The following is a 22667-nucleotide window of genomic DNA, read 5'->3' on the forward strand; positions in this document are numbered from 1 at the left end:
AGAGTAAATCAAGAAGAGAATAGGTTAATGAAAGACAGTTTATCATCTCAAATTTGAATTGGTAATACAAGAATTGTGTAGATACACTTGTACAAGATTCTAGAAGTTTATTATTACAATAGAAAATAAGCTATTGATTTTTTTTTTCTAAAACAAACCATAAGTTCAACTCATAAAGAAGTAGTTAATACAAAAGACAAATTCTTCAGAGAGAAGTGCTAAATAGTTCAAAAAACTTTTGCAAGAATTAAATGAATGCATCATGTCTTAATTTAATTAGTTTAAATAATAAAATAATAAAATTAACAAAAATCAAAATAGTAGAGGTATATATCTGTTTCATCACTTTTCACGTTTGTTTTTCTTACAAAGTAGTAATTCTTTTTTTCAAAAAACAAAAAGTTTTAATAACAGATTTTGATAATTGAAGATCATTAAATCTTAGGTGAATTTTATATCATATTTAACAAATTTATTTGTAAGAGATTGTTTGTAAAACAATTAATAAAGTACAAATAATATGAAAGAACCGATTGTTTCTAAAAAGAAGAAAAAAAGACCTCCACAACTATCATGCTCAAAAGACCAACAAAGCAAGCCAATTAACCAACAAAGCAAAATAATCTTTGAAAAGAGTAAGATTATACTTTTTTAAATGATACAAAAGTATCTTTCTGATTATTTCTCACTCTTTACACCAAAATAAGAAAAAATAATAATAAAACACTTTAAAGTGCAACAAATGACTTGAATGTGTCTAATGTAAGCTTTTTAACTCAGAGTGTCCATTTGATGTTAGGAATTACGGATAGAATTGAATGTAAAAATTGGAATTGGACTTTAAAATTTTAAATACCATACTTAAATGTCCATTTAGAATTGAGATTATAATTTTATGAACCAATTCCATGGAGTTTTATAAAAACTAAATTTGATCAACTTCAATTCTTAACTTAGTGAATTTGAATTCCTAATATCATAATTCACAAATATATTCTCTCACTTATCATGCCTTCTCTTTGTCTCCATAATTTCTCATCTTGTGGTTCTTATTCTTCCCTATATACTTTATTTTCGAAATACTTTCTCCCTCTCTCTTTATTTGTTCTCTTTTTCTCCTATGCATCTTTCTTCCTCGTCTTATGTTTTCATATTTTTCTTTTCTTTTCTTCTTTTAACTCTACCTTTTATGTTAATTATTAATATCACTTTTTTTTTCTATATTTTCTTTTTTTTCTCTATTTTTCTTTCTCGTTTTACATTGATTATTAATAAAAGTAATTTTTTTCTAGTTCTCATCCTCTTTTTATGGATCTTCTTCTTTCTTTCTCCTTTTTTACATTTGTTATATGTTAAATATGTCTACTTTACTGTGTCGTATTACTATTCTGCACTTACTGCAAACTATATTATATTGTTATTCTACATTTTTTACACTTACCACAAATTGTATTGTTTATGTTACTTGTATAATAAATTGTTTAATACTTTTCTTGAATTGTTAGATGTTGGAGGAAATATTAGAAATTAATTCAAGAACTATTGAGAGTATAAGGGAAACAAAAAAGAGAAAATTAATGTTATATGCAATAGAGTGATAAAAACACACTAGAAAGTATAGTTTTAAGGCGATTATATCATGAGACTGATAAAAATTGTTATAATCAATTATGTTTTACTAACCAAGTTTTTTGAGTTTTATAACATTTTACGTGATATAAAAATTGTTATAATTAATTATGTTTCACTAATCAAGTTTTTTGAGCTTTATAACATTTTACGTGAAAGAGGAGGACTACATAATATTTATCATATAAGCATAGAAGAAATAGTTGCAATATTTTTACTTATTTTAGCTCATGGTCTTAAAATGAGAATTTCTAAAAATATTTATATTCAATTTATATTTTTAATTTTGAGAATTATATTATATTTATGAACATTCGTATATTTTCATCTAATTTATGAAAAAATAATTCATAAATAATATTAAATTTTAATGATAAATTAAGCATAAAAATTATATTTGTTGTGTCATAATTTTTGAAAAAATTGGCAAGGAAGAGAGTTTCTCAAATATGTTTAACAGAAACAGACATAATTTATATAGAAAACTATCTCCGAAATATACATATATTTGTGTTTGTGGCGCTTAAAACATCCAATTCTAAATAAATTCAATAATTTTCAACACCATCAATACAAAGGATGCAACCTACCATACAAAATACATAAGAGCAAGAAAAAAAAGTAATTTAATTCAAAATAGAATAAATGCAATCCAATTCTAAATAAATTTTCAATAATCTTTACCATACAAAATACATAAGAGCAAGAAAAAAAAGGTGATTTAATTCAGAATAGAATAAATGCAATTTGCCTAAATCAGGAAATATAGGAGATGAAACTGAAGTGGATTTGTCATGAGAAAAGTTCAAGGAAACAATCAGTTATAGCAAGATTAGATAGCAATACCAGTAGCAATCAAGCAAAATTTATGGTATATTTAAGAGTCAGAGTAAATGGATAACTGGAAACAGAGAATTGACATAATTTCTGACTAGAGCAGTGAGAAACTAAAACATTGGGCAACTGCAAGAAACTGGAATTGGAGCTAACGAATCAGAAGAAAAGAAAGTGTGGAAAACATGATTCTACTAAAAAATCTTTTGCTTTTCATGATAGAAAAGTATAATAGCACCAATTGGAAAAACTAGCAAAGATTATCTTCTCTCTGTCTGGACAAATAATTAGGAACTGAGGTAGTAGTAGTACTAAAAACAATTATTGAACAAGCCATCATAAAAGAATGTGTAAATGTAAACTTTAAGTCAGTTACAAAATTAAATACTAAATACAGGACTCAATTATTATCTTATGATTACAAAATTTAAGAAGATGCAAGACAAGCATCCTATCACCACTTTTAAACAATTTTTTCTATTTTAATGCCCAAGTAAGAAAATGCTCAGGGAAAAGAATAATTTTCTAAAAGGATCAAACTCTCCTTCCAAATATTTGAGCAGAATACCAACAATAGTTCCGCAAAAAGGGTTACGTCTCTATTTTTCTTATAAAAGTAAAAGAAAACATTGACTGTGATTTTTTCCTTCTCGGGCTAAGGATACAAAAGCCTCAAGCGATGATGGACCAGAATGTACAGAGGTAACAAAATATTATTTGACTATGCTAATTTCAATGTATTAAATTACTTATGGACTTTCTTGTGTAGGTGAGTGATAAGTTTCACTTCTATCAAATGATTTACTTCTCCGGGGAACACCAGCCAAGTTGTAGAATTCAGTCAATGTTTTCCTAATTTGCACTTTCTTTTTTTTATCTTCAGGACGAGGTCCTAAAACACCTAAATCAATGGTTCCACCAAAAGCCTGAGAGGATTGTACAACTGCATCATAAGCTTTTGAAGAGAGGACTAGGCCTTCATTCTTAGCTCTCACATATAATTGATATGCCAACCTTGGCTTTCCATCATTTGCAAGAGCCTCAATCAGCATTTCATAAGTTATCTCATCGGGGGAGATGTTCTGAACTTTCATTCGGTGAAACCATTCATATGCTGCACTACTCATACCATTCCGTGCACAACCAGTAATTATTGCATTGTATGTCACTACTGTTACCTCAATCTTTAATGTTACCATCTCCTGAATGATGGCATCAACTCTATTAAAATTTCCTTGTGCGGTATAAACCGAAGCCATAATTGTGTAGATATATGCATTTGGTTCGACCCCAACCTTGACCATATGGTTCCACACAAGGAGGGCCTCATCATAGAGTTTTCCCTTTTCAAGAGCACTCAATAAAGCCCCGTATGAAATTATAGTTGGTTTTTCACCATTTTCCACCATTCTCTTAAATATTTGCACAGCTGCAGTAGTTTCTGAAGCCTTAGAACAGGCCACAAGCACCGCATTCCATTCTTTACTTCCAGGTTTTAGGCCTTTATCTTCCATCTTGTTTAATAACTGGACACCCCATCTCCAAATTCCTTTCCTCTTGGCTGCACTGAGAAGAACATAGAAGTGAGAGATTATCAGTTCATATGACAAGTTATTTGGCTTCGGCCCTTTGTCCAATAAATCTTCATATACCTCCAAAGCTGCCCACCACTTCTTTGCTTTCCCCATCAACCAAATTACATGGTTGCAGACAGACAAGCTGATCTTATCGTACGTTCCTCTTATCCGTACGTACAGCTCTTTTACAACAATGTAGTGATCTTGGCGGGTACAAGCCCAGACCAGCCGCTCAAGTTCTGCCCGCGTCAGTGGAATCCCAGCACTATCCATATCGACAAGAAACTTCAATACATTGTTGCTTAAGTTATCATGACTGACTAGCCAACTGCGCATTACTTGATAGCAAACACGGATTGTAAACTTCTCAAGCTTCATGAATTCTTTCTCCCAATCTTCTCCATCGCCATCTTTTCCAGTTTTACCTTGATGGTATTTTTCTCTAAACTCAACAAAGAAATTTAGAGCTCCATAGCCATCTTCCATTTTCCGGTACGCCAACAAGGCTTGAGAATAGGATACCGGAGACAGTGTAAGGCCATTTCTCTGGATTTCCTCAAGCATATTTAGAGCTTTGTCACCTTCTCCTTTCTCTACATAAATTGCCATCAAGGTGTTATATGTCACAACATTATAGGTGATTCCATCTTGAGCCATTTCATTCAAAATAGATTCCATTTCTGCAAATTGTCCAGATTGTTTAACCACACCTAATAGACTGTTATATATGAAAAGGTTGGGGCCAAAAGAGCCATTAGTTTCCATCTTCCTCTTCTTCATCCAATGAAAAAGAATCATTGCAGAATCCATTCTCTTCTCTTTACCAAAACCACTAAGTATGGTCGAAAACACCTGAAGGGGCAAGTCCCCCTTGTCCTTAAGAATCTGCTCCATGTCCTCCACAGTCTTTACAGTCTGTAATCTCATGGCAAGCGCTCTAACATCAATCTTCCCATCACACTCTTCCTCTGCATCCTCCTCACTATTGTCATCACCATGCACTTTTTGTTCATAGTCATTGTCCTGGACTTGATTCAAATTCAAAGAGGTCACGCCCACTGACTCACCGTTAACCGAAGTACCACAGCAAGTAGATTCAATCTGCTCCTCAACCAATTCGTTTCCAACACCTCCCTCCTCCAATGCCCACAGCAAGGGTGGAGCCAAGCCTCCGACAGGACTCTTGTTTGGTTTAAAAATGGTGACAAATTTGATTTCAGAGCTTCCTAACAAAAACCCATATCTCAAATCCAATCTTGGGTGTCCAGAAAAGACCACTGCCCCATAACCTTTTGAACATTGAAAAACACTAACTTGTGTACTGTAAGAAACGGAAAAAACAAGACCCATTTTCGACCTTCTTCTCCTGTTGAGATCAGTAACACTAGAAGAACCTATTTCAGAGGCAACAGGAAGAGGAGGCACCATTTTGAAGGGCCAAGTGCTTAAAGTGTGAACCATTTCTGAGAAGCCAAAAGGGGAAAAACCCACTTACAAATGAAATAACAGATCTTCTAAGAAGTCACGGGAATAATTCGGGACGCAGCATAAGATGGGTTCTTACCTTCCTTCCACTAAGGCTCGCCCAAATCAGTTGAAGAACGCTGAGCAGCGGCAACCTCCCTTTCTCACAGCCATTCGTTTGCAGTGAATCAAGCGGATAAACCGAGCATAAATATAAAACGGAAAATGTTAACTTTCACTGTTGTTTGTTGAATATATTTAATATACCAAATATTTTTTTATTCATATATATTTAAATTTAATTTTAAAGGTTGAGATTATTATTTTAAAGAATTATCAATACTTTCTGTTTGAACATTAAAATATAAATTTAATCCACACTTATGTATAATTTATGAGTACAATTTTTTAAATAAGAATATCTTAAAGAGCTTTTACTAAATACAGTAATTTTAAGAGTTAATTCTCTTTCACATCGATCAAATGAATTTTTTTTTAAAATTAAGTATTTATATTTAATTTAAATTTAAATTTTATTTTATTTAAAAATAATAATTTATTATTAATTTAAAATTAGTAGTTATTTATCAAATTTTAATTTTCAAAACTTTAAAAAAAAAAAAAACCTCAATTCAACTTCGTTTAATGTTTTTTTTTTTTATTTTAAGTTTTAGTTGTCAAGTCTCAACATTTTAAGGTTTAACCTATGTATGAGAAAAAATATTTAAGGAAAATGATAAATCAACAAAATCAATTTATTCTATAAAAAAAATTGTATCAAGGCTTCTAACATTTTCTAAAATCGACTATCCTTCTTAGATTAATAGAATGGAAATGTTTATTAAGTTTACTTTGGTTAAATTTTTAAGAAATCATTCAAAATTGAGATCACCTCTATAAATATATTGAATTATAGTTTAACTTGAAGATCAAACTACATTATAAGAAGTAACAAAGCAAAAAATAAAAAGTTAGATATTTCGTTACTTTTGCTTAGTTAATTACAAAATACAATAAAATTTTTAACCGCAAGACAACTAAGAAAATGTTGTAATAACTTAGGAAGAAATAAGCAATGTTAAAAAAAAAACTAAAATGAGCATTCTAATATGACAATATAAATTCTTTTAAAATGATTGGTCTAAAAATAATTAAGAAGATGATTGGCGATTTCAAACAGTTAAGAGCTATTAAAACAAATATCATCTTAGAGAAGAACAATTTAAAGTTCTTTAAAATGAATCTTAAAAAATTGAGTTCTTTAATAATACACAGATTTTATAAGAATTATAGGAATCCCACGAAAAAATATTAGACAATTGCTTTTTAATTAAATGAAGAAAAAGCTACCAAGAAAATTTTACTTCAAAGGTTCTTAAAGCTAAGGAGTTTTTTAAAACTTCTAATTTCGGATTAAAAGAATCTTACGATGTACCATGTTTCATACCGAATGACAAAGGACTTTAGTGAAAAAGAAAAAAACAAAATTCAAGTATATGAAAAAGGCTAACACAAGAGTAAATTTAAAGGATCACCATCTTTAAATAAAATTGACTTAATTTATTTTGAATGCAAAAAACTTAAACACTGCAAGTTTGAGTGTCCAAATATAAAAGGAAAAAAGAAGTATTTAAAGAAAAATAAAATATTATTATCAATATGGAAAAACTTAATAATAATGAATCATGTAGAAATAATAATACATTAGAAAGAGCTTATATTTATTTAATGACTAACATTAAGCCTAAAACTAAACTAAGACATAAACCAAAAAGAAGTTACAAATCTCTACAATAAGGTATTATCTTGTTACCTTCTATTGGAAGCATATAGTGAACTTCCTAATGATACTCTTATTTAAAGCCTCTGAAATTTAAAAAAAAAAAAAAAGTAATGTCAAACTTTTTAATGAGTTATAACAAAAAGAATAAGATATTTTGGAGTTCATTAGAGAAAATAAAAATTTGAGTTATACAGATAAAATATTTTTTGAATCAAGCAAAACTTATATTCGTAAGTGAGATAAACACTTTGAAAAAATAACTAGACATCAAAATATGATCAATGATCCCACTCAAATATTAGGTATATTTGTTGATGAAACTTTTAACTTCAATATGATCTTTAAAAATTGTATAGATATGAGACATATCAAACTTTGAGTAAGAATCACAGTAAGATACCCATGTACATTCCTAAGTCAATTTCTCTAAAACAAGATCACCATGTTCCTTTTGTGTAAAACTTTGAACATATTATATTTACATTAAACAAAAATTTGATAAATCCTAGAGAAACTAACCCTTAAGGACCTAAGATTATATGAGTACCTAACTATCTTTTAATTCCTATTACATATGTGCTTTCGTATATGTATTTCTAAAACTAAGATTATATGAGGAAGCAAAATGTCATCTTTGATGATAATTAGTAGAGTCTTATTGCTTATACGTATAAAGTTAGTAAGGATCCTTTACTTACAATTGAAAATGTATTATTATATGTTACAAAATTAAAACATAATTTGCTTAACATAAATTTTGTGATAGTGAATATAATATAATGTTTAATAAAAATAAAATTGTGTAGTCAGGTTCATAGTATTTACCAATTATAGGCGTCACAACTTGTATATATAAATCTAGAGGAATTTAACAAGAATTTATTTGTGAAGGGCTGAGTAAAATACCTTTTAAAAGTGACTTATGATATGAAGTTTGTCAAAAGGGAAAAAAAAAAACAAAAATCTCATCCAAATTTAAAATATTTTTTCTATTTCTATTTCTATTTCATTTGATCTAGTATATGTACACTTATTGAACCTTACTAGGACACTAAATACAGGTAGTAAAAAGTATGAACTAGTTATTCTTAATGATTATGCTAGATTTACATGAATATATTTTTCACTTAGTCCTTTAAGGTTTCTATATATTTTCCATATGTAGTCATGTAAGAAATTTTGAAAATGAATAGTTTAACAAGTTTTGTAAACAAAGTGGAATATTCTACAATTTTCTTCAAGAACTCCTTAACAAAGTAAAGTTATGGAAAGGAAAAATAGAACACTTCAAGAAAATGGCTAGAATCATGCTTTGCAAATATTATTTGCCAAGACACTTGTAAGGAAAAATAATCAACATTGCATGCTACATATAGAATACGGTTCTTATAAAATCATTATTGAGCGAGACAATATATGAACTGTGGAAAGGACAAAGCCAAACATTTCATTTTTTCATCCATTGGATGTATACACTATATCTTAATTACTTAAGGATCAAATTGCAAATTTGGACTCCAAGGTAGATTAAAGACATTTTTCTTTGATATTCCAATACTTAAGAAATCATATGAATTTGGTTTCTAGCCAAGTTCAATGATATTGTGTTATTCATGTAATTCTAACCAAGTTCAATGATATTGTGTTATTCATGTAACTAACTTCATTTAGTGAGATAAAATTTAGTTGTTGTAGTATTCCAATACTTAAGGCTTATAAGGTTTTTAACTTTAAAACCTCAATTGTAAAAAAATATATTCATCTGAAATTCAATGAAAGACTAATGTCTACTAGAAACTATAAGAACTTGAGGATGATTTTACAAATTTATAAAGAATTTGACAAATCAACGGTGAAAGTAAAAGTTAACTAAACAACACAATTAATGATACATTAAAAGATAGAAGAAGATACTACTCAAAGATATTTGAAATACAAAATTCATCATCAATTAAATCTCATACTTGAAGATATGTCCAATAATGTATTAGAATTAGATCCATATTTATAGTCAAACTTATTTTGAATTTCTAAAAAAATCAATGACAATTGATGAAGTTTTAAACAGTAATGGTTAGATAGTGACTATGTAAGAAAAACTTAATTAATTCACAAGAAATGAAGATTAAACCTTAGTTTCAAAATCATTGCATAAAAACATTATTAGAATTAAGTGAATTTTTATAACTAATTTGAATGAAGAAGGTAAAATGATAAGAAATAATAATTGATTAGTATCACAAGGCTACAATAAAAAAAAAGGTATCAACTTCACTAAAACCTTTGTTATTATAGTTTGATTAGAAGTTCTTGCATAATGCTTTCATTTGTTGCATAAAATCATATAAAACTTTGACAAATGGATGTAAAAGTGTGCTATTAAATGGATTAATAGAAGAAAAAGTCTTTGTAAAGAAGTCCTTTGATTTTGAAGATCTTTTTCCAAATTATGTTTTCAAACTAAAAAAAAAACTATATTTTTTAAAATAAACTCATTAGTATAATAGATTGAGTTCTTTTTTTATTTTAAAATAATTCTAAAGAAAATGTTGATATGACATTTTTTTAAGAAAATTTATGATAAAAATTTAGTTTAAATATACTTTGATGATATTGTATTTGGTGCAACTAATGACCCCTTGTGCGATGAATTTTTAAGTTGATGTAAAGTAAGTTTGAATTTTTCCATTAATTATAAATATAGCAAAGTAATGAAAGAATTTTTTTTCATCAACAACAGTACATCAAAGAGCTTGGATCGAATTAGTCTTTATATTATTAATTTTTAAAAAAAATTATATTTTTATGAACCTTCACATTTAGCAAATTTAGTTGCCCAACAAGTCTTTAATATCTTATTTATCCTCAACTTCCTCTATTTTGAATGGTTGATGTAACATTTTAAATTTAATTTCTAAAATAAATAAATTTCACAAAATAGGAATGTTAAAATTTTTTCTTCAAATGGTTCCTAATGCATGGTTCAACAAAGTATTTCAAAATAAGGATGAATTACAAAAGGCTGAGCTGTGCTGCGGTTTGCCAATTGAATGATCACATTAGTTGGTTTCAAGTCTTCCAATTGTAGCATTTTATACATAGTTGATGACATGACATTAATGGAAGCTCCCAAGTCTAACAAGGCATTAGTAAAGGTTGTTTCTCCAATGGTGCAGGGTATGGATAATGTGCGTGGATCATCACATTTCTGCGGAAGGTTGGACTGAGACAAGGATGAAACTGTTTGGACTGCCCTCTTCTTCAAATTCCTCTTGTATGTACAGATTCCACTCTCTTTGATGTAGAAACTCTAGATGGAAATGGAAAAGGAATCCGCTGCTGCTGCTGCACAAACTTCTTTGTGACATTTGCATTGGGCTAGACTAGTTTGGCCTACACTGGGCTGCTATCGAGCTCCTTGCCGCTTCTTAAAGTGATAGCACTCATATTACCTTTAGGATTTACTACAGGTTGAGAAGGTAATGCTCCAGACCCTTGTTGTTGCAGATTATTCACCGAGGTAGCTAGTTGCCCAATCTAGGTCTGCAGATCTTGTATAGTGGCTGAAACATTTTACTGAAACTGCATATTCTGTGTGGCTATCTAGTTCATCAGTTCTTCCAAAGAAGGGCCAAAATTAGGTGGCTGCTGAGGAGACTGCTGTTTGAGAGGGGAAGAAGTGTATTTTGGCTGCTGTTGCTGTGCTGGCTGGTGGTGTGTGGGATGTTGCATAGGCTGTGGTTGCTGGAATTATACCTCTGTTGATGTTGTGCTGGGCTTGAACCATTTCGCAGATTAGGATGATTCCTCGACCCTAGATTATGTGTAGGTGAAAATGGATTATATTGTTGCTGCTAGTATGGAGGGTGTATATCTGCCACCACATGAGAAGGTGCACTGGACGTCTCTTGCAGCTGAGGACAAGAATTTGTGTAATGATCACCTGAGCATATACCACATGTATGTGGCGTCTGTGTACTGCCTGCCCAATTGCTAGTTGCCTCACTAATGAAGTTAACTCTGTGAGCTTGTTTTCCAGCCTCTGGTTATCGATGCAGCCACATTGCTAGTTGCTGCTTGACATGTGGTCGCACACGGGTCAAAATACACCTAATTACTATAGTACGAGGTAAGCAAGTAGGATCGTTTCTCAAAGAATCACAAGGACGAATTAATCTATTTAGAGAGTATATAAGACGGGGGGTTTGTTTATGAAAGAAAAAAAATTAGAATGAAGAGTGAATAGAAATTGAAATTCCAATCCAAGAATTATTAAGAGAATACATCAATAAGCAATTTGGTAATTAACAATGAATCCGAATGAAACCTCAATTCGAACTCAGCATTCACACGAAAATCTTCATGCATTCGATTAACACATAATCACTTAAAGTTTAGAAAACTCTAGAACCTAATTGAATTGTGCCAATTTAATTTACCAATGCTGTTAATCGTAGTTTTCAAATTTGAAAATCCAATTCATGTTCCTTAAAACCCTTAAAACTGAATTACATACATCAATCGAATAATACATAATCAACCAGACGCATAATCATCAATCCAAACGAATAACTTCAATTCGAAAATATAATTAGCAAAAGGAGGAGAAAATAAGGAAGAGATGAAACCGAATTTGTTATTAAATTTATGCCAATGTGAGACCAATCCTCAAGAGTGTCACGTCCCTTTTAATCCTTGAATTATATGGAAATCTAAGCCTCAGAAGAGAGAAGAGAAGAGAAGAAAAGAAAAGAGCAAAAAAAAATTAAATTCAAAATTCAAAATTTTGTTTGTCACTTTATTCGGTTATTTTGGCTATGAAAACAGCCTTCTTTTGATTGGTGGCCTGAAGGACAATTGTAGCCTTGGATGTCAGCTTCAAAACGCCACTAGAATGGGCTTAATCGGATGTTTGTGGATTGAGATATGGCCTAAATACTGCACCTTGCTCAGGATCCACGACTGCAGCGTTCTGACTTTTTCCAGGCCCAGTTTCAGCTTCTTATCATCAGAATTGATTTCTGACCTCTCATAGGAATTGTGCATCTTTCTCTTAGATTTCTTACAAATCAAAAATCACAATGAAAGGAGTTCTACAACTCAAGATATGGTCTAGAAACCAAAACAGTATCAAAATTTTCCAAATACTGGAAAAATTAAATAAAGCCCAAATAAAATTCAAACATCATAAAATGATCCAATTCAACCAATTAGGCACAAAAGAGGATTAATGAGCTAGGAATGAGAGGAAATAATGTTATAAAAATCCAATTGATCACTGCTTCATGCACAGATCTGGTCACACTCCTAGAACTGAATTGTTGTGAGTTCTCTGCTATATTGGAAATCAAATACCTTGAAGTTGCATGGGGTCTTGTCCATCAAAGCTCCTTCACTAGCCGCATCAATCATGCTCCTCTCCATAGAAAGTAAACCTTCATAAAAATATTGGATCAACAATTGCTCATTGATTTGGTGATTCGGACAGGTTGCACAAAGTCTGTTGAACCTCTCCTAATACTCATGCAAAGTCTCTCCTTGCAGTTGCCTGATCCCATTTATTTCTTTTTTGATCGCTGCAGTTCTTGAGGCAGGAAAGAACTTCTCTAAGAATATCCTCTTCATGTTATTCCAGGTAGTAATTGGTGTTAGCTGCAAGTAAAGCGAATCTTTGGTCATGTCACAAAGTCTTTAGGCACATCCACTAGCCGCATAGTAGAGCAGACTACATGGAACTCCATCAAGTGTTTGTGTGGATCTTCTCCTGCCAGTCCATGAAATTTGGGCAGCAAATGTATCAAACCAGACTTCAATTCATAGGTGGCTGCATGATGATGCGAGATTTTGCTACTCGTTATGCACAAAGATTGTCGTTAATCCTCATAAAATATGCAAAGAAATGTATGCAATACTAGGGTGTTGTCCTAGGTTGTCTCCAAGGAATTTTTGGTTGGGAACATACATCGAACAAGTGTAAACATATATTTTAAAGCAAGTAAATTGGGGGGAGGTTTGTCAATTTCCAGATTTTAATCAAGAGCAAAATGTAAACTAGTAAAATTCAATCAATTAAGAAGAGTAATCCCTAGTCAATCAATGAGTTCTATCACTATTCTTCCAAATGATTCAATAATCTCCTATTTTTTCCTTGAATTAAGTTAATCTAACAAGCGAAAATTAACTTTAGCATCCCAATTAAAATTAAGCATCTTAATGGGCTCCAATCTCTATCCCTAAGATTAAGCAATCTCAAAGATTAATCAAAATTAAGCAATTTTGGATTAGAATTTCGTTTGGGTAATTTAGGGTTCATTAAGCAATGTTCCCCTCATGCAAATTTCATTTCATTCAGAGATTGGGGTTAATAAATCCAAGGAAATAAAGAGTAATATTACCATTAAACCCAAGAATTCAAAAACCATGTGAGTTGACTAGGAATTACAAGAGAATTTAGCCCTCCACTCCATATGGATGGGCTTCACAAATGAAAGAAGGAAATGCAGAAACGTAAGCAACATCAATGTAAAATCAATGAGAATCAAAGGAAAATTGGAAATTAAAAACCTATAATGGACCCCTGGCTGTCACCCAAAGATTCTAAGCTCTGCAAAATGCTCCAAAAGTGGCAAAAGAATCTAAGGAAATGTAAAAGGCCCCGTACCCTAATTTCTCAAATTCTATTTATAGTGCAAAAATTTTCGCCCAAAGTGACAACTATGGTTTCATAGTGATAACTTGCAGCGTTCCAAAGTGATTACGCACATTCCATAGTGATAACGCGCAAGGTCTGTGATTTTGGCCTCTCTGGAGTTATCACTTTGGCTTCATAGTGTTTACGCGCAGGTCCTGTGTTTTTGCCCTCTCTGGAGTTGTCACTTTGGCATTAGAGTGATAACTTTGGCTGCTCCAGAGTGTCTACTATGGTTCCATAGTAGCTACGCGTAGGATCTTGTACTTTTTGGCCTTTCTGGAGTTGTCACTATGGGTTCATAGTGATCACTCTGGTCTACCTTTTTGGAACAAGCTTGCTGTAGTGTTCACTATGGACTCCAAAGTGATCACTTTCATCTCAAACTTTCTCAAATGCTAAAAATCCATGGAAAAAGTCTAGAAACTCCTGCACAATTATTCAAATAATCAAAATTACAAACTATATCTATGTAAATAAATGTAAATTAACCTAAAATTAAGAAATCTATTATAAATTGACCAAAATGATATTTTTATGTTATTTACAACCCTAAGTTTACTTTTTTCTATTAAGAAATATTAAAATAACAAGTAAAAATCTAATAAAATGTGGATTCATCACTGCATCTTCTTGTAACTGCGGCACTTGGATGCAAATTGGCTGGTGGCCAACATCAGGGGGCAGCCAGCTCCTTCAAGGTTCTTTCTTAGTTGTTCGTAGCCATCTATCTTGTACTATATTCTCTTTGCAAATATTCTCTCTGTAATTTGTACAGTCTTAAACATGTCCTCTCAATCTCAGGATCTAATCGATACAGTGTACTTGCTCTAGACCTAGTCATGCAAGGTTAGAATCACAAAGAACATCCTGCACTTAATAAGCATTAACTGAGTGAACAATGTCAATTTACAAAGCAAGTACCATGCAAATATGAGATATAGATAAAGTGAAGCCTTGATAAATCTCTTTTTGGTATAAGAAAACACCACAAAAATTTTTAAATTTTTTGAAATGCACAACTATGTAAACTAGATGCCTAAAATCAGGAAAAATAGGTAAATAAATAGCAGAAAATAAAAAAAAAACTTTTAGAAAAATAGGCAATTTTTGAAAGCAGGGAATTTTTGTAGTGAATAGGAAAATTTTTTCTACCCCAAATGCATATGCAATAATGTCAATTCTGAGTTTCCTAGCCAAAGTTATGTCCGTTTTAAGTTTCCACAATTTTTTCTTTGCGACCTACTTGTATATTTTTTTCTACAACTTTTTTTGCAAATTCGCCAATTCTACTATCTAAAAGACACTAAAAGAAATGTGGACACAAAAATTTAACTCAAAATTCAATCTTTAACTATTTTATTTGATTTTTCTAAAATTGGGTGAATAGTAACCTACAGTAGCGACTACTATGGAGACCAAATACTCTATTTTTCACACTGTTACTTTCTCAACAGTTACACTAAAAGTGAAATTGACTAGCAAGTATACTAGTATTGTTGTAGCAAGTTATAAAATCTTGGAAACATGTTTGAGTCCCAAATATCGTCCTTAGGGAATAGTTTTATGAAGTATCATGATACACATTTTTCTATCGTAGTACTTAAATGGTGTAATTCACTACTAGCAAGTATACTAGGTAGTTGTAGCAAGTTATAAAATGTGGAAATCAGATTGAGTCCCAAATATCGTCCTTTAGGATCTTATTTTTAATCACCAATTCACAAGATAATAACCATTTGCACCAAACAATTCATTGAACAGATTTCAATATGCAAGAAAGTAAAATTTAGAATTAAAGAAATGAGAAATTGTTAAAAATAGAATGTTAATTTGTACTATTCGAATGAATTACGAATGGAGGAAAGTTAGGAATTTATTTCACTAGAATATCAATATCAGTTCAGTTCTACCTCTGAACATTCAAGTAATTAATTGATTGACAATTGGTTTCTCTTTACAATAACCAAAGATTGATTCCTCAATTCATTGGTCCTAATATTCAACCAAATCTCCCTAATTCCTTAGGCCAAATTTAGTTCAATATTGCATTACGAATTAGAACCAAAAGATTGCAAAACTAAGAACACTTATCCCTAAGAAAATCAATAGTTTTGGAAATTAATTCAGATTCAAGCAACAAACCCAATTTCCATTAATGAAGGTTACTTTTTGATTAATCAATTGAATTTCCATTCAAAGATCAAGTAAACACAGAATTAATCCCTCAATCAAATCAAATACTCAAAGTTCAGAGTCAAAATGAAATCAATATATCAATACTAGATCCATAAATCCCTAACAAAAAGAGTTAGAAACACATTACAACGAAATAGAGAGAAGAAAGAAGATAAAAAGCAGAGAGCTATCTCCATCACTTTGTCTTTTCCCAGATTCCTCTAGATAAGAAGAACAAAAGTCGCTCCTATCTTCTCCCTCTGACTTCCCTTGGAAGTTAAAACGGTTACAACTGAATACCAAAACTAAAAAAATGACAAAAAGCTTCCTTTCTAAGTTTCTAATTCCTATTTATAGAGTTCCTCTAATTCTTCGACTTAACCCTTGAAATTCTGAAAGTTAGTTATCCCCAGGTGTTCTGGAATCTTCTAAAAGTGATGCAAAAGCTCCAAACGTCAAGAATTGGCGAGAAAAAGAAGTTATAAAAACTACAGAGTTTTGCACCAAAACGCGAAATGGCTGCAGTGAAGGCGCGCAGTTGCGCGCCTTGGCTGCAAGTGATCTGCATTGCAACGCGCTCTTGCGCACCAAAGCTTCAGATGATGTGCGTTTCAACACACAGCACTTCAGTGAACGCTTCTTCCATATGCTCAGCTCTGCGTTGCTACGCCATCTGTTATGAGTTGTCACTCTCTGTTGCGTGCCAAGGGTCCAAGTAATGTGCATTTCAACGCAATGACAGTTATCCAGTTTCAGTTTCTGGAGTGTTAACGCGCATCACTCAGAGTAGCCACGCAGACCCAGTGTTGTATTTTGTTCTTTCCACGTTCAAACGCCAATCACTTGTAGTTTTAATGCCCAGCTCTTAGGATTTCTTCAAGCTTGATTCTTTGACTTTTCTTCTTTAATTTCAGCTTTTAATCCTTCCTTTAAGCACTTTCAACAACTTTCCATCTTTTGCATGAACTCCTACAAAAATCTAAAATTTTTTTAACATTTCAATAAAACAACAATTTATACTAATTATTTTATTTTTGTGATCTTTTCAAGTTATTTTTAGAACTATTTTCCTAAGTATTAACCAAAAACTACGCTAAAAACATGGTAAAATAAGGATTTATCACCACCCCAAACTTAGAATTTTGCTTGTCCTCAAGCAAATCAAATCAAACAAAAGGGAAAGGGATTAATCCAATTGACAAGAATTCAATCATCAAACTGATTTTTCAACATTTCTAATACCCAATTCTGTATCTTTTTTATTTCTCATCCAATTCAAGTTATTCATCCATTGATCAACATGATCATTACACTGTTTTAACCACTTAATCAACAAAAATATGCCATCTGAATTCATGTAATTTAGCAAAATTTCATATGAGCAAAATTGAGAAACATGATCCACAGCTCACAAGTATTGTTTCCTTCTTCACTCAGCAGTGTTTAGGTTTAATGTTTGCTCTCAAAATCATCATTTTTACTACACTCTACCATAGACTTGCATAAATTCTCATTCTCCTCTAAAAAAAATGTATCAAATCACATATCAAGAGGACTTTTCAGGTGAAATTGAGGTTAAAGGATAGGTAGGTGTTCAAAGAATTTGGAAATAATGCAGGTTATGCCAAATAGAAAAGATGCAATTCAAGTAGATGATATTCAGAATTTTAGCATGAGATTGCATTCTCTTTTCTTCCATTCAATTTCTGCACAGCATTTTCTGAATTTTTGAAATATTTCAAGTGTTTTTTATTTGCTGAATTTTCTGTACAAATTTCTTTTTTGATTTTTACTTTTTCTATTTCTTCTTTTCAATACTTTGCTTTTTCATTCAATCATTCCTTTCAAATGACTCATACTTTGCTGTTACCCACCCAAAACTTAAAACTTTGCTTGTCCTCAAGCAATGTCACACAATATCACAACATGCCACCCCAAACTTAATTCTGAAAATCATCTTTGGTTAAACTTAAATTGCCTCTTTCTTATTTGGAAATGTGTCATGGTTTTTCAGTAGGGCTTGAATTGAAGTTTACCAAAAAAAAAGAAAAGAAAAACAGGTTAAAGGCTCAAAAGGGTGAACTAGGATTTTCAGCATAATGGAGGTTTATTTAGGCTCTAAGCATACACAAGGAAGGCCTCCATCATACATGTGACTGTAACATATTATAACTTCAATCAAGAACAATGCAAGTTCTAGAGGTGCAGCAAAATATGAGATCTATTTCACACATCAAGAAATATTATTGATGAGGCTCAAGTCTCACCAAGGAATTAAAGTGAAAATATTAACAATCAAGCTCACAATCTACTTTTTCAGAATTGAATGCACAGAATGGTAAGACTACCTCATTTTAAAAAAATGATAAGTGTGACAATCATGTGAGAATGGGAAAAATAACTTAAAAAAAATTTGAAATTCAGAATTCACAGAATCTCACTATATTCAATTATTTCAAGAGGTGCAGTTCAATGATTCATTTGCAATTATTTTTCTATTTTTCAGGAAGTGTTTCACCCCCCCTTCTATGAAACTTGTGCAAGTGTGCAGTCCAAGTGTGAGTGCTGTGTGCAAATGTGAAGTGTTCTGCATAAACGAAATTCAAATCATCAGCAGTTTAAAGGAATTGCATGAAATGAATACTGCAGAAAATTAAAGTAATTAACAACAACATGCATTACAACTGAAAATGATTTAAAATGTTCTCAGCATTCAAAAGTTCTCACTGAATTATACAAAATTTAAATTGTTCTGAGCACTAAAACTTTTACAGTTGTAAAATAAAGCAAAATAACTCCTAATCTATGCTTCTTCATCCTCTTCTTCTTCTGAGCTGATTTCATCTTCTTCCTCTTCTTCTTCATCATTTTCTTCATTTTCTCTTGGAGGAGTGTGCATACCAGGAGTGAACAATTGCAGATTGTTGAATGTAGTGGCCCTTAGACATGGTACATTTTGAACTTCAGACTCATATAGCTGCTCTTTTGTCATTCCTAGCTTCTTTCCTATGTTCATCATCATAGTGTCCATCAAAAGAAGTCCAGATTTATAACTTTCAAGTAGAACATCCTGCCTTGCAGCCAAAGATTCTTGCCTGTCCAAAATTTTCTGCAGTTGGAATTTCATTTTCAAAGGAGATTCCTTTTTGAATTTAGTTGGAAGAGGTGAGGCAGCAGTGACAGGAGTGTTGGTATATATTTCTTTGATCATAGCAGCTGTTATAGGAGGAATGGCCTTAAGTTGTTCTCTGAAATATGCAAAATCCACTCCAGCATCCTTACAAGCAAAGCCAACAGTCCTGGAAAGGCTAAAGAATCAGCCTTTGATTTTAAAATTATCTTAATGCTGCTGTTGATCACCTTCCTAACATCCACAAAGAAGTCATCCACTATTGCAAAGATTAATTCTGCTCTCTTGATGGCAATAGTGGAGCTGTGAATTACAGGCATAAAAGAACTCAAAATAAAAATACTCAACACTTTTGTGAAGGGCAGCAGATTTCTGGTTGGGATATTCTTGGGTGTGGAGATGTTTTTGGCCTCATCTCTTGCTTTCATTTCCCAAGTTGTCCCTGGTCTGCCTATTCTGTGTAGAATTTGTGTGTAATCCTTGTCTTGCTTATTCAGAAATTCATAAAAATCTTGCTGTTCTTCTTCCCTTTCAGCTGTGATCTGCAGTACTCTATTGATGTTCTCAGCTGAGAAATTGATCACCTTGCCTCTAACAAAAGTGTGATTGGGAGGTAAATGTTCTCCCTTAGTCCTCAAAGCATTTGCATAGAATTCTTGTGTCAGCTCTTTGAATCCCTTACCAGCAACGGAGACAAGTGATTCCCATCCTCTCTTATTAATTTGGTCAGAAAATTCTGAGTGTTCATCTTCCTTTAGTTCAAAATTTCTGTCATGAACTATTTTCCTTTTCAGAATATTAGCCTTGATGTAGTTTTCTTGTGGAATGCCTCTGAATCTAGGATCATGGTCAAGGATTGTTCTTGAAGAAGGGACCTTCTGAAAATCTGCCTCTTTTTGTCCTTGGAGTTCCCCTTGGTGTGCTTGCCATTTTTCAGTATCTATCACAATTTTACACCAAGAAAGAATGAGTTCAGAATTTAACCAAGTATGCAGAAATTAACCAAGTGTGCAAAATTTAATTCAACATGTATAGCACTTTTCCTTTTTCCAAATACAGAGAATATGCCATCTTAAAGTTTATGTGAACCATCACCAAGTTATAATTCCAGTATCTAGCTATGTCCAAAGTTTTCAGGTTCAACTTAACTCTTAATTGTCATTGTTCAACGTGCTAAATGGAAAACAATATGACAACTGTAGGATCAAAGTTCCATGATAAAAAATAATAAAATGCAAAACGAATCACTGCAATTCATCAGAATAATAATCCAGAATGTCTTGATTAACAGTTTACAGTACTAAAAAGCACATTAGTACTTATAAAATTCAATTTGAATTCTTTTTCTGGATATTAGACTGATGAAAATTCATTCAGCATTTCACAGAACATGTTTTGCATCATTCTCAATGCTACATTACACAAATTTATCAACAAAATTCCCTAATTATTTATGACAATATCTCTGCATATACTCAACAAATGAACAAAACGAAAATTCATAATGCAGATTCAAATTCTCATTAAAAATTACACGTCTGGCATGTATTCAATTCAATCACACCTTAATTGCATGTTCCAATCATCAATTAAACATAATTCACTCCCAAATCACAATTCTCAAATTATCCCCAAATCAAATTAAGAAGAACCTTAAAATTTAAATTCATAAATTGAGGAAAATTACCTGGAATTGGAGTGCAGAAATGATACAGACTTACTTGACAGTGATAATGTAGTGGAATGAAGTCTCAGGTTCAATTCAAACCAAGCAAAAAATTTCTGATTTTTGATAAAGGTTGCTGGGCAGCTAGGGTTTTTCACAGTGCGCTTTGGCTCTAAGGGTTTTAAGTGAGAACTCTGAACGCATGAAGGCTTTAAATAGGGCAAGTAATCACGCAAAAAAATTCTGTTCAAAAATATCTCAGGCGTGGCTACTTCACTCGTTCTGCATTTCAACTTAAAACCCTCATGCAGCTCACGTGCTTACTTTAAAATGAAAGAAGTTAAGGTTTAAAGATCTAACCTTTGCGCGTGTTGGCTTCTAACAGCTAGGGTGAAGGCGCGTAATTGCGCGTGGCAACTTCATTTAGTTGGCGTTAAGGCGCGCAGTTGCTTCTGTGTAAGGTGCTCAGAGCACGTCTTGGCTTTATTCACTTAGAGTGAAGGCGCGCAGTTGCGTGCCAAAGCGTCATGTGAGTAGAGTGAAGACGTGCAACTGCTTCTCCTCAGCTCTTCACTCAAGGCTTCTGCATGTTGGCTCTATCCGTTTAGCATGTCAGTGCGCAACTTTGCGTTAAACTTCAGCTGTTTAGAGTGGAAATGCACAACTCTCCGCTTCAGATTCTTCTTTATTAGTCTGCGCGTGTTGGTTTCAAGTGTTTAAAGTCTCAACGCACAAATCATAAGGTCCCTACGTTGTTACTCTACTCACTTGAAGTCTCAACTCCCATGATTGTTCCCTCCATATCAGCTTAAGAACTACAATTTTTTTGCAATTTAAGTTCACCATCTAATTTTTCCTTGAATCACAGCAAACAACCAATAAATTTTTACTACACTTCCTTATCAAAAATCAAATTTCAAAATATTAATTTCTACCTAATTCAACAAAATATACTACTATGACTCAAGATTAACTAGAAATTCAACATCTAAACTTCAATTAATAAGAGTTCAAGTTTTAGAAACGTGAGTTGCCTCTCACAAGCGCTCTTTTAACGTCACTAGCTTGATGTTTGATGTTTCTCATTCAAGAGAAACCACTTTAATGCATGAAATTTCCTTTGGGAATGCCTCTCCATGATAAAGTTTCAACCTTTGACCATTAACTTTGAACTCTCTTCCTGTATTAGGATCTGCCACCAAGACTGCACCATGAGGTGATACTTCTTTAATGAGGAAGGGTCCAGACCACCTTGATCTGAGTTTCCCTGGAAATAATTTTAGTCTTGAATTGAACAGCAACACTTGTTGTCCAGATCTGAGTTCCTTTTCTAAGATGAATTTATCATGAATCCTTTTGGTTTTCTCCTTGTATATCTTGGCATTTTCATAGGCTTGTTGTCTGAATTCTTCCAATTCATGTAACTGCAGAATCCTCTTTTCTCCAGCCTTTGCCAAATCAAAATTCAACCACTTTGTAGCCTAATAAGCCTTATGTTCCAATGCAATAGGTAAGTGACATGGTTTTCCATAAACTAATTGATAAGGTGACATACCAATTAGAGTCTTAAAGGCTGTTCTATATGCCCATAGACAGCCATCTAGCTTTTTGGACCAGTCCTTTCTTAATTGATTCACCACCTTCTCTAAGATTTGTTTAATTTCTTGATTTGAAACTTCCACTTGTCCACTTGTTTGTGGATGATAGGGTGTAGCAAT

At 32.2% G+C, this 22667-nt stretch overlaps 1 protein-coding gene across 1 annotated transcript; it reads right to left on the reverse strand.

The window, feature by feature from the left end:
- Window positions 1–1355: 1355 nt before the first annotated feature.
- Window positions 1356–5686, reverse strand: LOC113857779 (pentatricopeptide repeat-containing protein At3g46610-like). The gene is made up of 2 exons (XM_027489969.1): window positions 5605–5686; window positions 1356–5503 (listed from the first exon to the last, which is right to left on the reverse strand). The coding sequence occupies exon 2, from the start codon at window positions 5499–5501 to the stop codon at window positions 3213–3215; it is 2289 nt and encodes a 762-aa protein (XP_027345770.1). The 5' UTR covers window positions 5502–5503; window positions 5605–5686; the 3' UTR covers window positions 1356–3212.
- Between the last annotated feature and the right edge of the window lie 16981 nt (window positions 5687–22667).

The sequence above is a fragment of the Abrus precatorius genome, unplaced genomic scaffold, assembly GCF_003935025.1.
Source record: "Abrus precatorius isolate BTA unplaced genomic scaffold, Abrus_2018 Scaffold2, whole genome shotgun sequence".
NCBI classification, from domain to species: domain Eukaryota; kingdom Viridiplantae; phylum Streptophyta; class Magnoliopsida; order Fabales; family Fabaceae; genus Abrus; species Abrus precatorius.